The 17,853-nt window shown below is 41.4% G+C and overlaps 2 protein-coding genes across 2 annotated transcripts in view; one reads left to right on the top strand and one right to left on the bottom strand.

Moving 5' to 3' along the window:
• Positions 1-17,853, bottom strand: part of LOC117461967 (zona pellucida sperm-binding protein 3-like) — a 526,690-nt gene that overhangs the window by 107,268 nt on the left and 401,569 nt on the right. The window lies entirely within an intron of this gene.
• Positions 1-17,853, top strand: part of LOC117462554 (cadherin-24-like) — a 37,356-nt gene that overhangs the window by 18,819 nt on the left and 684 nt on the right. Inside the window, exons 3-4 of the mRNA XM_034104828.1 lie at positions 2,917-3,036; positions 10,557-10,724. Coding sequence (XP_033960719.1) covers positions 2,917-3,036; positions 10,557-10,724 — 288 coding nt within the window. The remainder of the gene's footprint in view (positions 1-2,916; positions 3,037-10,556; positions 10,725-17,853) is intronic.

The raw sequence follows: 17,853 nt of genomic DNA, 5'->3' as shown, positions 1-17,853 counted from the left end.
TTTCAGTGAAAACTTTACAATTGGCCGGAAAAAGGGGTTTTTATTTTAAATAATTCCCCCCTAAACAGATTAGTCCAGTAAATGTGGCCCTGTCATTTACCTCTGAAAGGTTGTTCCGGAACACAAAGGTCCCTGCCGCACTCCATTGTTTAATTCAGATCAGAATAATGAACTTGCCAGGCAGCCTGCCGATGAAGACGAGCACTATTTAGTAATCTTATCAGCTTCCTCGTGAGCGTCTGCTCCTCATCGCGCGGCTCAGTCTTCAGATTGAGTTGTTCAGTCAATCATGGATTCAATATTTACTTGACGATTCAATATTTACCAAGGCGCTTTGCAGCACGTGCGACTGAGTAGATAGCGCTGCCGTGAGGATCCTATCAAACACTCGTTACATGAGGCATTTAAGGGCGATGGTGGGGGGGTGTCGGCGTCTCATCTACGGAAATGAGACACTGATGCAAGGTGCGCTGGAACTGAGACAGCTCCCAGCTTGAAATGCGTGCCTGCAAAGTGTTCTGCGTCTGTTTCACTCGGCTGGGTGTGAACGTCTTGCCAGATGTGGATCTGCATTTACAATTTGAGAGTAAAGATGATACTTGTGTGTGTGAGGACAAACTAGGCAATGGCCCTTTTTCCCAAGAGGACAGATGCCTTGTGCTGTGCGTTCCAGGTGGATGCATGGCATTGTGGGTATTTGATCCTTGTGCAGTGCGGCTGGCTGTATACTGTAGCACGGCTGGCCGGCTGCATACCAATCGGTTTGCCTCCTCCTTGCACTTGTTGCGTCAACCTCAGAGCCAAACTGTTTGATCCCTAAGTCTGATTACTTTTCTCAGCTGTCAGAAGAAACATTTCTATCTGCTTAAGCCCCCCCCCCTGCACTAATCTACAATGTCTATAGTGAAACATAAAGGGATTCAATAGCAGGCACTGTGTGTGTCAGTCTTTGAGCGTAGCCGGTATGGTGAAGGAGTCCTTTGAAATAACAAAAGAAGGTAGATAGTGCCGTGATGTTTTTTTTAGCTGGTTAGAAAATGTATGAAATGAAGAAAGAAATCATAACCGAGCAAGGACTAAAAATAATATCCGAACATCTGAGAACACACATAAAGAAAAATGAGGTGCCAACTCTTGTGTCTCAGTTATACTAATTGTTGTAAATGTGTTTTGCAATTGGTAAACAATTTACAACAATGTATTACCAACTTTATACTACAGGTGAGCTCACGTTGCAAAAAAACATAATTTGGAGGATTAATCTCCTTTACGTATTTCATTGCATTGTTGTTGTTGTGCTCATAGATCTCACAACAATACAGTATGTTATCATCATCAACAGAAACTGTGGGTGACGGTAATTACGCTAACATGATATGTATGGAAGATGTTCTACAAATGATCACATTGCAAGTCCTCCTTTCAACTCTTACTCTATAATAAAGACTGGTAAATAAATCATCTTTAAATGGGGCCCTTTTAAGCTTCTGGGGGTTTGGTCTTCAAGCTAACCAATCAGAGCAGACTGGGCTCTGGTTTCAGACAGAGGGTGAAAAGAGGTTTCAATAATAGGGCCCTTCATTTAAATTAAAGTGCTATGCAGAGGAGCAACGCTACAAAAATAGAATCCATAATGAAACTAACTGGTGTTCTCTTTTCGTTTGTCACTATTTAGAACCTGCTTAAATCGATGATGCTGCATTGAATCCCAATTTGAATTAAATGTAGTTCAATATGCTTTATTTGCATTTAGATAACAAATACAATATTGCCAAAGTGCTATAATGACATTGAACACATTTTAAATACCTCTCGCTCTCAAAAAAGTCAGCAACACAAAAACAAAAGAAAAATAGAAAGTTGTGCAGGTTAGATTGTAACGTTTTTACATTTCACTTTAATAATCTTTATAAGAAAAGAAAAACATTTTATCAGTCATATTGTCACACACACACACACACACACACACACACACACACACACACACACACACACACACACACACACACACACACACACACACACACACACACACACACACACACACACTCATTCTGGATCGCTCTCTGATGCAATATTTGCCGATTTCACATCTGCCATCTGTCAATAACCAATCTGATTCTTGACTACCCGTAGTGGATCCCTTAGCAGATGATCTTATACACCGCTCTGTGCTTTCTGTACACACGCATACACAAACACACACACACACACACACACACACACACACACACACACACACACACACACACACACACACACACACACACACACACACACACACACACACACACACACACACACACACACACACACTCCACCTATCTTCTCCATAGTGATACTGTCATGGCTTTGATTAGAAATAAAGTAGCAGCTGCTCCCACAGATCCCCTTCTTCCTCCTATCTCGTCTGGCTCGTGTCCCACTGGGGAAATGTCTGTCTCCCTTCACTTGCATAAATATAGACATACTATATGAATACACGACATATGAAATGTGTTTACAGTTTTTATATGGTTTTTCCGATAAAAAATGTTGCTGCCAAATTGACATTCTATGAGCCGTAGAAGAAAGATTTAAGGGAGAAGAAGTCCGTCCTAGAGACAGACGGTCCTATTGAGAGAGGCAGCCTGAAAGGAATTGGATACGGAGATGAAGAGAAATGAAGTGAGACTGAGGGAATCGAGGGGGGTGGGCACCAGGGAGAGGATGCGCGCGGGGGGGGGGGGGGCGAATAAAGTATTTGTCACACTGCCATTGGAGGGAGATTGCAAAAAAAAAAAAGAGTGAAAGTGGAAGTTATATTCAGAGAAAAGCTTTCTTATGCTCAGAAAATGCTAAAAATGTTGTCCGCCTAGTTCTAACTCCATCCTTCCTTTCCTCCTTCCTTGCTCCCCCCCCCTCTTCTCCCCGCAGGCACGTCTATAATCCAGGTGACAGCGACAGATGCTGATGACCCAACCTACGGGAACAGCGCCAGGCTAGTGTACACACTGGTGCAGGGCCAACAGCACTTCTCTGTCGATCCCCAGACAGGTGAGTGTGTTTATCCATTTGTGGAGTTGTTTGTGTGTGTGTGTGTGTGTGTGTGTGTGTGTGTGTGTGTGTGTGTGTGTGTGTGTGTGTGTGTGTGTGTGTGTGTGTGTGTGTGTGTGTGTGTGTGTGTGTGTGTGTGTGTGTGTGTGTGTGTGTGTGTGTGTGTGTGTGTGTGTGTGTGTGTGTTGTTGAATAAAAAAAGCATGAAGAAATGCAAAAGAAAATTCGAAATACACACAAGCTGCAGAAAAGCAAATATAGTCAAGATGTCGAATTACAAACACGCCTGCTGTGTGTGCAAACAAGCACATTCAAGGCCTCAGTTGTGAACACACTCACAGTGACACACACACACATTCAAACTTACTCTTTCCCCCCTCGTTCTCTTGTCACACTTAGTCATCCATCTTTCCCACTTCCCTTTTCCCTCCGCCTCAACCACCCTGGTCTCAAATGCACACACTGTCTCGCACACACACTGTCTCGCACACACACGTATCTCCCCCTCTGCCAGTGCCCCCCTATCTGGTTCCCTCCAGTATGAGTAGGCAGAAATGTATTCATGCTGCCAGGGCCTGTGTGAATGCAACAAAACAGAGCAGCAGCCTAATGTTATTATTTCTGGATGAGGCAAAAACAAAAAGACATGTGTTCAAAGCGAGATGTCAGCGAGGGTTTGTGAACTCGTCGAGACGAGATTACAGGAGGCTCAAAGAACCTGTTTGCCGCGCGCCTGTCTCGATATGCCTCCGCTTACCAGGGAGTCACCCCAGGGCACAAAGTTTTAAAGGGCGCTTTTACTTATTTTTATATTTTATTTTATTATGATTACTTTTTTTAGCACCGTACCTTAGAGGGAAATCATGGCTCTCTTGCCTCAGAAATGGAGCTCTAACTGCTTCAGATGATTTGATTGACAGCCCACGTATACACACTTAGCATTTAGCTCACGTCAAGGCAGCTGGAGTCGTTTTCTCGTCTGAATGTAGGAGTTCGAGTCTGCATGTGAGCGTTTATTTTGAAGCCACAAGGGTCACAGGTGGCCGATACTTGTGTTCTGCTCATTGAATGTCAATGTTTAGTAACTGATTGCTTTGACACGTGAGGACCTCTGCGACAAGCCAAGAGAGCTGCGGCAGCTTTTTCAAATGCTAATTGGCGAATATAAACCTATTTCTGTCGAGTGTGTATTAGACACTGTGCCTTAGTATTCTGATCGTGTCTGCTCTCTTCTTTTTCGCTCTCTATCTCACTTTTTCAATCACCCTGATGCCCGTCGGCTTCATCACCAAAGGTCTTTCTCAAAGCGTACCCTCCGAGGCGAGCACATTTACCCGTATATTCGGTTGGTTTGCTTACAAATTCTGCCCGCAATCTACACAAGCTCCTGATGTTTGTTAGCATTAAAAAAACGCCCACGTTGAATGTGATTCACCTTGAGCTGAGTCATCCGGGCCTTTGTTTGTTTGGCAGATGTGTGGCGAGAGAATCCAGCACGTGATGTGGGACATCCAATCATACGTAGCTGAATGAGGTCATTTACACAGAGCAGGTGATCAATGTCGAATGTATTGATGTGTCTCGGTGTGCTGTTGTGAGATGCAGAACGAGATTTTACGCTCCGTCAGCATGTCTGGCTGTCAGCGATGGGTGATTTATCTTTCCCATATGAGCTTCTTCACATATCTGTGATTATATGTGTGTGTCTGCCTTTAACGGGACATTAAGTCATGTATTGTAGCTGTCAGATGGAAACTGGGTGTCTCAGAGAAAAGCTGTCAGATTGTCAGGAAAAGCACTCATGTCTACTTGTAAAAATGCCTCGATGACTTCGAAGCGTGAAGATGGACGGTGTGGCGCAGTGCACTGTGCAGTGATCATCAGATCAAGGGGTGAAACCCGCCGCTGCTGCGTCTGTAAAGCCGTTGTGTCCTTGGGCAAGACACTTCACCTGAACTTGCTCCTGTGGGTATTGTCCACAGTACATGACCATTGCATGTATAAAAAATATGTGTAATGTGTATCTGTAAAGCGCTTTGAGCACTGGAAAAGCGCAATAATAAATGCAAGGAATTATTTATTATTAAAGTCCATGAATGACGTCCACTAGAATGGACATTTATAAAAGGGCTGTTATTTGAAAACTTATTTAATATATTTAATTTAGAATTATTTAATTGCTTTCAGAACTAATTATATAGTTCCTCACATGTTAATAAACAAGAATATATATGATTTTCATGGTAAAAATGACAATTATTCAACAATATTTGACTTCTCCTCCTGCTTCTATACAATTTTGTTTTTGGTATGCCAGACATTTTGGATGAAAAGAAAGAGGAACTTCCCAGCATGCAATTTTAACCAATGACATATCACTGGAAAGACCAGGATGTCCTCGGTACAGCACATCAGGGATTGATAGAGTAGCTCAAAAGAGTAAAAGAAGATGCATGTTAACAAAATGTCCACTACAGTGGACATTTTCAATGGGCTGGCTCCCAGGAGGATATGGCTATCTTTTAGCTAACTTACCAATCTGCAATGTGCATTTGGTCAATAATTATTTATATTACTGTACTATACATGTTAATAAAATATAAAGTGAACTATCAAAGAAATCACATAAACTCAAGTATAGAGAAGAGACCATGTTGTAAGAAAACAGATAAACTACAATTGTATTGATCATAAAATAATAAAAGTAAAGTATCAAAAAAGAATCGGAATCGCAATTCTTGACTTGGTATCGAAACCAAAATGTTGGTATCGTGACACTAGAAGCTATTGGATTTGTACACAGCAGAGACCATTACCATTGATAATTAGTGAGGAACCAACCACACTGACAGGTTTATTGCACATCTAATGCCCCTTTCACACCAACGCGTTGTCAGCTACGGCTCGGATCTGGAGCCTGAAAAGTACCGGTTTTTCCTATTCACACCGCAGAGGTTATACCTTGAACCATCTGTTTCACCCAGAACCTCCTTGGAGGTCTCAAACCAGAACCGGGTGCTAACACAAATTCTACCTTTATTCTCAAAGGGTTTCATCAAGATACGGTTTTTCGAATTAACCTTGAGGGTTCTACGGATATTGTATTCTACAGATTAGGCGGATAGATATTCAACCCCACATATTCTACTTGAGGGCAACCTCAACCCCCTAACATTAGTTTTGCTTTAACATGGTACCTTGGTGCCCCAACAAGAACCTTATCCAGCAGCACCAGGCTTTGGAACGCACTTTAAAGGTAACAATCAAAGCATTTGGGGGTGTTAAAGCTGGGCAGATCTTTCAACTCCCAGGCATCCAACAATCATTGAAAAAAAGAGCATGTCAAAAAACACACATTTGTCACATGCAGGCCAGACAGAGCAGACTTGGCTTCTTCGCAATGGGGCCTAAAGACAAGTTAATGCGGCGCCTTTCAGAGAGTGGAGACAGGCAGACTCAGACAGTATGAGTATCTTTTTTTATAATTAAAGAATCGCATGTTCTAAGAGAAACCCAAAATACAAGTATGAACCTGAAAATTAGAGCGATATTTCCCTTGAAACCTTTGGATTGCCCGTTTGTAAGAAACTACATTTTGCTGCAGCCTGACTTAGTTTGTCTTGTACCTCTTTCGTCATCCGAGAGCCCTCAAATGAATCGTTTTACAAGTTACCCTTTCCAGAAGAGCTGCAGAGCATATGGACCAACCTCCATGAAATAACAACTTATTACATTTTTCATTTCAAACTGCAGGCTATGGCCTTATTGTAAAGCAAGAAACCTGTGACCTTTTATTGATGACTTACTAATATAACTGTAGTCTCAATGAAGCCTCTAATGTGGTTCATGGCTTTCTTAGTTCATAATAAGCATCATGCTGTTAAACAAGTTCATAAGCCATTAATATAAGGTCACTGTGTCTGTTAAGACTCCAGTCCACCATTTTATAGGTCATCTACTTTAGTTGAAGTCAATTGGGTGTGCTGTTTTACAACTGGAACACAGTTTATCCAGTGGCCTCTGAAAAAGGTCAGGTGTTTTTCACAGGACTTTAGCCATAAGGTGTTCGTAGGTCATTAATAAAAGCAATGTACACTACATTGTTAAATAGCCAACTAGCTGTATTGATAGACAACCGACATGCCTGCTGGACATAAAGTTACTAATACAAATGACATCCACAAAGCATCTCAGAGGACATATGATGCTCATTTTCAGGTTCATATTTGTATGTTGTGCCTCTCCTGTGACATGTCTCCATGCTTTAAAGTTAAAAAAACTCAATTTTTCCTCATACTGCCTGTGCTGCAGCACCTCTTTTCACCCTCTGTCTGAAACCAGAGCCCAGTCTGCTGGCAGGCTCTGTTGTGATTGGTCATCTGCTTAACCGTTTCAACCCGGAGGCCCCCGCCCGCATTTATTTTTCACGAAAACTGTGTCTCAGGGCTTCTTAACATTTAAAAAAAAAAGCTCCCCATTGACATCAGGACAGCAGATAGCTTGCACATCTTCCGGCGCAGACTGAACACTCATCTTTTTCGACTCCACTTCGATCGATAGAATTACTAACAAGAACTGCTAACAGAGCACTTATATACTAATAAAGGACTGGCTTATCTATAGCCAGTGAGTAGCACTTGAAATGTTTGGCTCTATGAAACCTGATGTACTTATATGATTCTGTTTTCTTCAAGGTTGTGTCTTCCTGGTGGAATGTACTTATTGTAAGTCGCTTTGGATAAAAGCGTCTGCTAAATGCAATGTAATAATAATGTAATGTAAAAACTAGGGCTGTCAAACGATTACAATTTTTAATCAGATTAATCACAGCTTAAAAATTAATTAATCATGATTAATCACCATTCGAACTATGTCCAAAATATGCCATTTCTTTATGTATATTGTTGTGGGAATGGAAAGATAAATGAAAGAAGGCGGATATATCCATTTAACATACAGTATGTTTATTATAAAAAATGTCTGCGTGTCAAAATGAAAGACAGCCCACACACCTATCAATCATCAAACCGTGGGGTCTTAATTCATTACGTGTTGATTTCTATCAACGGGGAGTACTTCAGGAAAGTCGACAGAGGGGGGCGGCGGCTAGTGGAGTACTTCGTGACCACAGAGTGTGAACGTTGTGATCAGCTGTTTTAGCGCAGTTCTCCAGTGAGGGGGGGGATTCTCCCCCCGCAGCCGGTTGGCGTAGTTTTGGCACAAGTCCGTTGTACAGACCGACGTTAACAGCAGCCTGTCTGTGCACACGGAGACCGACTCTGTCGTCCGGTGATCTAACCGCCTTCTGGAAAAGCTTCACAAGTAGTCCGTACGCAAATGCGCTTTGTGACACAAGTGACGGTACGCATTTCAGATTACGCACATAACCTGCGTACCAGTTATGTGCACCCCTGTACCAGAGCCATATTATTACTATTATATGGGTCTGCCCAGCAAAAGTATTCTCCGTCGGGACTTCCTGCAACAACACCACGCCGTTATCAAAGATGTTCTATTGAGAAGACGATCACTACGTGACAAAAGTTTTCAAAACCGTGGCTACTGAAATCAATCTTACTGCTGTCTGTACTCCGCGCGAGTTGGCAGACTTTATTTTGCTTACTTTAACATCATGTCTCATGGTGGGGCTAAGCCATTTCTTGGTATGGGTGTAGCCTACCCCAGCCATACCCTGGCGCTGCCACTGGTGGCACGTATGGGGCGGGCCATTCTGCACATGCGTTAAATGCGTTAAATATTTTAACGCAATTAATTAAAAAAATGTATTATCGCCGTTAACGCGATAATTTTGACAGCACTAGTAAAAACCTATTAATGTGTCATACCCTATTCACGGGAAGAAACTCAGCTAACTGACGATACGAACCATTTTTTTTACCGAAACAAAACACAAGTCCACAAGAAGCGTCTAAATGAGCCCTGAGCGAAAAAATGCTAACACACTTAGCACAGAACTCTAGGTATAAATACCCTTATTACATATCAGATCTGCACACACACGATATCGATTAGCAAGCTGAGATTCCACAGATTCTAGGGGTATAAGTATCATCACTGAGCGATCCGACCTCGCGGCCAAATGACAACAAACAACAACAACACAATTAGCTTTACGGGACCAAATCGGAAAATAAGTCTTACCGTTGTTGTTGTTCTGATCAAAAGTTGTGTTCAATGGCATTAAAACGATAGAAATGCTGCTGAAGGTTAATCTATATGTTAATCCATATGTCTGTGTCACTTTGAAATGATTACTGATCCATCATTCCATTTTTATTTCAATAACGGAGATTTCCTATTAGCTGCTACGATAGCCAGAGTGACAGCTTCCGGTTCCGGGGCATTTCTGTCTACGCATCACTCTATTCACCAATGGATAATGTTTAGATCGATTTTAGGAACTTCCCCTCGATTCTATTGGCTCTAACGTTACAAAGAGATGTCAATCATCAAAATCGCCCGGTGGGTTCCAGAGATATGGAAAAATGCACCCAAATGACCCTAGAAGTGTTTTTTGTCTTTTCTAAACCTCTCTAAAAAGGCAAAATTTCACTTTTTGGCATCAATCTTATACAGGGGTACTTATTATATGGTATAGTTTGGATTCCTAAAGCTTTTAGTCTCCGATCCCATCATTCAAGGGTGATTTTCACTATAAGTAATGTTTTTATTTGGACGGACACTATCATTTAAATTGTTTTACTATGTTCAATCTGAATTTACTTTAAAATAAAATAAAAATATATTGATTCTGACTTTTCTACATCCAACTCACAGGTTTATCATTGCTTTGAGAAAAAGATTATTAATGTACCTCTTTTAGAAGTGAAGTTAGTCTGAGTTAGTAAACAGGCTCAGGGCTTAACAGGTTAAATATGTCCCTCCCCTTAGCCAATGAAGTATAATGTATTGGAGTGCTAGCAAATAGACATTACGTAGTGATGTCACTATGTCAATGGAGGCGTTTCAGTCGGAGGGGGGGAGTGTGTGGAAGAGAAGAACTTTGAGATGTTAGCCTTTGCAGACCATTTACATGCACACACACTACAGGAAAGGGAAAAGCACAAAAAGCACTAGATGATTTATCAACCATAGATAAGGTCATTAGTTACAACTTGTAAACCTATACAATGCTTGATTAGAAAGTGACACCTAAGGCTTAGGCAAGAGATAATCATGATGCAAATAAGTTGTGTTACCATTCTTGCTACCGTAGAGGATATTCCATCAAAAATGAGAGTAGGGCTGGATGAAATCCCAATGTGCAGCTTTTGTTCCACAACAGAGCGCAGGCCACAGAGTGTACATTGGAAGCCAGCAGGTTCAGCGCCTGGTTACCATAGAGTCATAAATATTGATCAAAAGAACATTCTGTCCCCCACAGATATATTATGGTCATTTGGGGGCCGTTTCCAAGAGGAAAGCGTTTATTTCCCTTTGCTCGAAATGCTTCATCATGGTCACCGGGATGCTCACGTGTGTGTGTGTTCTTCCACCAGGCATCCTGCGTACGGCCGTACCGGACATGGACAGGGAGACCCAGGACCAGTACCTGGTTCTGCTCCAGGCCAAAGACATGGGGGGCCACCTGGGTGGATTATCTGGGACCACCACCGTCACTGTCAGGCTCACTGACGTCAATGACAACCCACCACGCTTCACCCAGAGTGAGTAACTCAGCAACCACCCACAGCGAATGAATGAGAAGCGACAACAGACAGGCAACCAAACATAATGGAAGGAGATGACTGTATGTTGACAGCCTGCTCTTCCTGTATGCACACAAATGCACGGTGATTGTGTGTTTCCCTCCCACCCCGGCAGCATCACACATTCATACACTCACCATGTTGGAGTTTGCCAAATGATCATTTCTGTTTGTTTAACCCAGCTTGGAGTACCATATTGGTAAGGCGTTGGCTCATTAGACGTATGCAGCATCGTCTTAGAAGTTGCTCTGCTTGTGTTCACTTTCTAGTACTCATTATATGAAGAACGCTATGTGAAAACAAACACCGGGCTGCTTAAGAGCATAAACACATGCATCGTTGATTTTGCGCCAGGCAGCAGAAGACTCCTCTGACCTTTTTGACCCGAAGGTCTTGTCAGGATTTCACATCCAGGCAGAGAAGAGTCCTGCCGGGCTGCAAAGTGCCTCATCAAACATTCACTCATGGATTCCTCTCACCTCTGCAATGATAAATCGGCTTGTTTCTCCAAGTCCAGCTTGTACATTCACATCTCTAGGAATATACTTCTACAGCAACTCCATTCAGGCCAACCTAATTGGCTTCTCAAATGACTCTCTGATAGCATTTAACTTAATTTCACTGTGATCATGAAGTCAATGTGTGGAAAAGATATATGAAAAAGGTCTTCCTCCTGGGTTGCTGCGTGACTATAGTGTTGATAAATGAAATTGAATTATTTCAGAACCCAGTGTACTGTTGCATTAGAGTCAATACAATTTAAACCAAATTAGTCATTTAGATAATGGACGCTGCTCGCCATGAAGATTTTATAATCGAGTTAAATCATTGGACATAATTGTCCTCATTGAACATTAAATTGTAAATCATTCTTTTAGTGGTACAGAAAGAGGCTGAGCAGCTCGAGCCTCTCTGCCGTTGGATACACTGATGTGTCTCATTGGCCAATACCTTTTTGTCAACCTTCCTAATTGGTCCTTTATTACCTTGAACAGGACATGCCAGTTAGCCCCCCTGTGAATGAATAGAGAAAGCAAGCGGCCTTGACGGCCAGTGTCACCCTTTATTTAATGTATTCTCTCTACCAGGATAATTGCTGACCCTTTTCCAATTAAAGTGGAAATAGTTGACACTATATTGCTTTTGTTCAATTACATTTCGGTCTGATTTTCAGAAGGGCTGACGGGAAAGATAACTTTCTTTTTCCATTACTGAAATTAAGATAACAAGAGATATGTCACGTCTTCCGCGGAGAAGTAATAATTATTGAACGAGGCTGAACGATTAGAATGAAAGCTCTCATTGTGGGTTTTTTTTCTGAGCAGCAAGATCATTGCAAATTAAAATTGTTAATTTATTTTCAATAAATCAATCAAATTGTAGTTATGGTCTTAATAGTGTTTTTATAAGAGACATATTTTCCACATGAATGAAACAGGATATGACAATGCAGTTGCTTGGTGGTAAGACCATTGGTCAGAATAGTCCACTTACTGTCGTAGACTTGGCTTTTTTTATTTTCGAAGACTGACGGTTAGGGCTAGGGTTAGATTTAGAGTTAGTTTGATACATTTTAGTCCATATAGTAATAGTTTACTAAAATGTACCAGAAGTTATTTGGATATAATCAATTAAGTCCTTTTTATTCCTGTTTTACATAGTGTGTTATCTGAACGTTACATATACTTGTTTCATGATGGTATATAACTAACTTACTCTCTGAAAAATCCAAAATGGAAGATGATCATCAATTCTCGAGCAGGTTCTGCAGCAATAAGCAGCGTCTTAACTCAATGATTTCTAAGTGACATTTATTGGCGATGGACACTATAGATAATGATATCCCATGAGATTGTAAGTCATACTAAAAACTGTGTGTCTAAGGTCTATGTGTTCAGATGTGACTGAGTTATGACTCCGAGAAGTGTGAGTTATGAGGCAAATCGCGGCGTTGGCGCGCTAATGGTTCTGAAGTACCTTAATAGCCTCCATGATCGGGGTGTCACAGCCGCCGCTGCACATCCAACTGCTGACTGTGTGGATAAGTCGGCCAAGTGAGGAGCCAACATACAATAACGAACTTCAGGTTGATTTCAGAAAAACGATGTGAGCCTGTCGCTTTCAGCTCATGCCTTATTTGCCTCACAGCTCTCTCGTCTGCATATATGAAACCAAGCAACCCGAGAATTTCCTCCAGTTGTTAGGCCAACTCCGAATGAATGTTAATTATCCGGGTTGGCAACAGTTGTCATTCTAGCCGGCAAAATCAATGCTTGGCGACGGAGACGTTCACCTCCTACAGCTTGTTAAGACACTGTTAATTATGTAAATAAGAGTTTAATGTTGCAGTTTGAAAATCACACTCTTTAAAATGCACTTAAGATATCAAAACAAGTACAGAATAAATCAGTCTATCTACATATAACTGTAATAATGAAACACTGTACAATGCTAGTATGTTAGATTTAAAGTCATATGAACAACTGTGGAGCATGTTAATTGACTATTGAGACTGTTACATGAACTTTTTGTGAAAAACGTACCCTAACTAACCCTAGTTGTACTGCAGAATACTTGGAGTACATTTACACGGATAATTGTCCGCTAAGGTGCCCTACCTGGGTCAACTTAAAGGGGCAGGTAATATAAGATACTTTTCTTCTCCCTGCTCCTTTTCGGGTATGGTGTGTTTAGAGAGACATGTTTTGCAAATAATTGTTATACATTAAGTTGTGCATACCATGAACGGAACAAATACAAATGAAATGTAAGGGTTAGAGTTTGAGATACTTAATACCAATATTAAAAGATCTTATCCAAGTCTTTCACCTGGGGTTTTCAGGAGCAGGTCAACATAAAATAGCAAAGCAGAGTACACGTCGATGCAAGGTAAGAGCAGTCAGGACCTTGATAGACTTGCAATGAGGGTTTATTCCAATATACTGGCTTTATTGCCAAGATTGAACTACTGGTGGCCTGGGTTGGGAGGTTTGTTGGTCGGGTTGAACCCCTATCAGAGCTTGGTGTTTTGGACGGGGCTGCTCTGAGGACTGGAGGGAGAACTAGGCTCATTCTGATCTGTCTGGGTGACGCCTAGTGGCGCCAACACCTGCTGTGAAGCAACCACTGTTGTCTTGCATGCATGTTCTGTATACGATGCATTGATGAAAGGTGAGCCCACAGTTTGTGTGTTGTCCTTTATCCTCTATCCTTTTGTTGGCATTCCCCTTTGCTTGCTTGAACACCATTACCATCAAAACGAGTCACTACTCAATTACACACCAAGGCTTTTAAAAAGACACCCTCGAATCCGGCCTTTTCGTCTCGCAAAGTCCACACTGACTATTCCTTGTGGCATTTACCAGAAGGAGATGATGACAGTATAGTGTACCAAACAGGTATCAACTTTACATATCTTAGCTTGAAAAACAAGGTAAAGCAGGGCTTGCTTTGTGGGCTTCTCTTTTTACGGCATTGACGAATTTCTCCCTATCTAAAATATGATTCCAGGAAATAAGTGGGTTTGTAATGTGTACAGTTTTGAATGCTGTCAGGGGACTTTTCATGCCTGGAGGAGGTAGTATCGCAGAGGGAAAGTAGGCTACCATGCACATTTAACTTGTTTGGTTAAGTGATAAATGGAACGGGTGGGATATCTCCCAACGCTTCATTGGCAAAACACACTGCTCTAAACACACTTTCCTTTGGGTCTCATTATCAAATGAATGAGTAGCATACACAGTGCTCCAAATGATTGTGGACAGCAACACCTTATTTTGATGTTGTACCTCAGAAATCGTTGGTGTGCAAAAATGCTTTCAATTGTATTTTTCATCTATATCAAATGATCTTTCTAAGGCAGAGTCTCTTTTTGAACATTTCAAGGTGACAAATAGTCGACAAAGTAATCACTTTTAGGATCTTGCTGGAAAGGATTCAAAGCTTATTTGACTACTAGAAATAGTTTTGGACGATATATTCCTGCTATATTCACATTATACATAGACTGTAATGGACAAAATGCTTCACAATAGCCTGTTTTCCATGAGACACAAATCAGATTGTGAACAGTTTTTTTTGTTTCGTGCTATTCCTTAAACCCTTAACAAGGCAGACGGTTGTAAACATTTTGCTAAGGGGGAGTGTCTATTATTGTCTCATTCCACATCAACTCCTCGCCTGATTAAGCTCCTAATTATGGCAGAGCTCAGTGGAACACATGGCTGAATCATTTTCAGAGAGTAAACAAGGGTGTTGGGTATCAACTTCCTGTTACAAAGCTTTAGGATATAGGCGTAGTGGATGACTTTTTACTCCTCTCGTAATCCATAGGGAAATTAAGATGATGGGCCTTCCACAACATCGTATAGCTTTGTTGTTAGGAAATGTCCTCCTCTTGTTTCATGTAGTCATTTATTTAGACATGTTTTTGCATGTTTATCTTAGATGAATAATTCATTGCTGTGTGCATATAATCCACAGTGGGATTCTCCTAGGGATACATTGAAAGGCTGGGGCATCCACTGGAAGTATACCAAAAACAAGATACACTTAATACAAAGAACAATCCTCTTTATGCTTAGCACTCTTCAAAGTGACTTAAACAGGAAGATAATGTCTGAAATACGAAAATGCATGGAAAATATTGAATCATTTGTTTATTGGTTTTACCATTTTACCATAGATTATATCTTCCATTTAGTATCATATCAACCAAAGCAGCAAACATGGCATCCACCATTACACAGTGGCCTTGTTCCTTTTTGTTCCTCGCTCCTTCTATGCAGTAATATAAATAAATCCAAACAGTATGATGTAATGCATTGTCCCATAGGAAGTTAATTCACCATCACTATAATATGTAATATTGGGTTGGGAGGCTATTCCACAATGAGCTGCCTTTAACGGAGAGGACATTTTGTCCAAAAGTGGTCCTCTGGTTTCAGTGTATTTTTGTGGATGAATTCCTCTAAGGGAGGGGGGGCAGTCCATGTAAACATTTATTAAAAAAAACACATACTTTTAAAAGACTTAAAATGGTCAAAACTCAAGAAATTGTGTTTTTCAAGGATGGTACAGTGGTGGTATGAATTTGGCTTTCTGTCAAACACCTTGATAGCTCTCTTATACAGCTGTTCTATGGGTTTCAGGTTGGTGGCACAAGCAAACGACCAGTTTGTAAAATAGTATTCAATGTGGGATAGAATCATACAGTGGAGGTATGAGTTTGCAGCATTGACAGTTAAGAAAGGTCTGATTTGTTTAATATTTTGCAAGTTGAATTTAACGGTATTGGATACTTTCTTAATATGTTTCTTAAAAGTCAAGTTCGAGTCCAATATGACTCCAAATGTTGTTCAGCCAGTGTTGAACCTTGTCCAAAGCATTTGAGAGACAAGATGTTATTATTTCAGTATTTTTCCCGTATTCAAAGATGACCGCATCATCGGCATACATTTGTACAGTCAAATCAGGACATACATTAGGCTAGTCATTAATGTACAGAGAAAACAGTAATGGTCCAAGAATGGAACCTTGTGGAACCCCAACAGGGTTGACAAGGTAGGGGGATTTGGTACCGTTGACCAAAACACACTGTTTTCTGTTTGATAAGTAAGACTCAACCCACTGTATTGAATCTGCTGAAAAATTGAAATACGTCAGCTTTGTAAGGAGCACTTGGTGGTCAACAGTGTCAAAAGTCTTCCTGAGATCAAGGAAGACAGCACCTACATATGGGCTCGTGTCCAACATAGATTTAACCTTTTCCACAAAGACACAGTTAGCTGTCTCAGTGGAGTGGTGAGCATAAAAAGCAAATTGCATTGGGTGGAGTGAAACCTTTATCTAAATGTTTGGTGATTAGTTTTGACACCCATTTCTCAGCTATCTTAGAGACACAGGGGAGGATGCTGATTGGTCTGTAATTGGACATTATTGCCTTATCCCCAGATTTAAAGATCACTATATCCTGCCGCACTGTGCGTAGTGAGATTGCTTCAGGCTGTGTTGAGAGACCCAAACACTGGACAGCAAAGGGGAGCAGGATGGATCGATCAGCACCATCATCAAGGACTGCATGAGTTGTGAGGGTTCTGTCTCCGTTGTGGAGAAGTACATTGACAATTTTCAACATGACTTTATGGGAGCGGTTAGGTTTGTCCATGTAGAGAAGCTCTGAGGAGGGGGATGTGTACATCACTGTAGCCGATTTGTTTGAATTAAAGTCATGGAGAATAGTCAAGTGAATGTCCGTGCATATAAATTACATGGCCTCTTTAAGGTGCATTTGTCCATTTTATGGATTCTTCCGCATTTAATGCATCGCCTTTCTCTTGATCCATTTTGAAATGTTCATTTGGAGAGTCCTTTGAATTCTGTGCATGAACCAAGGAAATGGTCTCTAACGTTACAGTAGGGGCAGTAGGGCTTAGGCCTTTCGACATTCATCCTTTCTTTGGTGTAGTATTTTGGTGTGCCATCCATTTCAGATGCTGTTAAGAGGTAGATAGAGGAGACTTGTTGGGGGGGCTGGCGTTCCTTTCCAGTCCATGGTTTCTCCTGTCTGTGGAGCTCAACAGCTCTCTCTGCGATGCGTTTAGCTCTGGATTTCAACTGTAGCCATTTTGATAGGTCAAGGAGGGTATAGGTTTGGGTTGCTTGTGCAGTTAGAATGCCACGATTAATGCAGTGCTCAACAAATCCATCTCTGTACTGCACAGGGAGTTACTGAGGAGTCTGTCCACATGGGAACCACATACTAAATGCCCCCATTGTTCGCATTAATGACGTGGAAGCCTTTGATAATCTGTCCCTGTCTATCCATGCTCTGGTTGGAATACTGCTGTCCCTAGAGGTCCTGATGGGTGCGAATTAAGATGTGGTTCCCATGTGGGCAGACTCCTCAGTAAACTCCCTGTGCAGTACAGAGATGGATTTGTTGAGCACTGCATTAATCGTGGCATTCTAACTGCACAAGCAACCCAACCTATACCCTCCTTGACCTATCAAAATGGCTACAGTTGAAATCCAGAGCTAAACGCATCGCAGAGAGAGCATTGACATTTCAAAATGGATCAAAGAGAAA

Source organism: Pseudochaenichthys georgianus, chromosome 17, assembly GCF_902827115.2.
Source record: "Pseudochaenichthys georgianus chromosome 17, fPseGeo1.2, whole genome shotgun sequence".
NCBI lineage: Eukaryota > Metazoa > Chordata > Actinopteri > Perciformes > Channichthyidae > Pseudochaenichthys > Pseudochaenichthys georgianus.
This window is presented reverse-complemented; position numbering and strand designations above follow the sequence as displayed.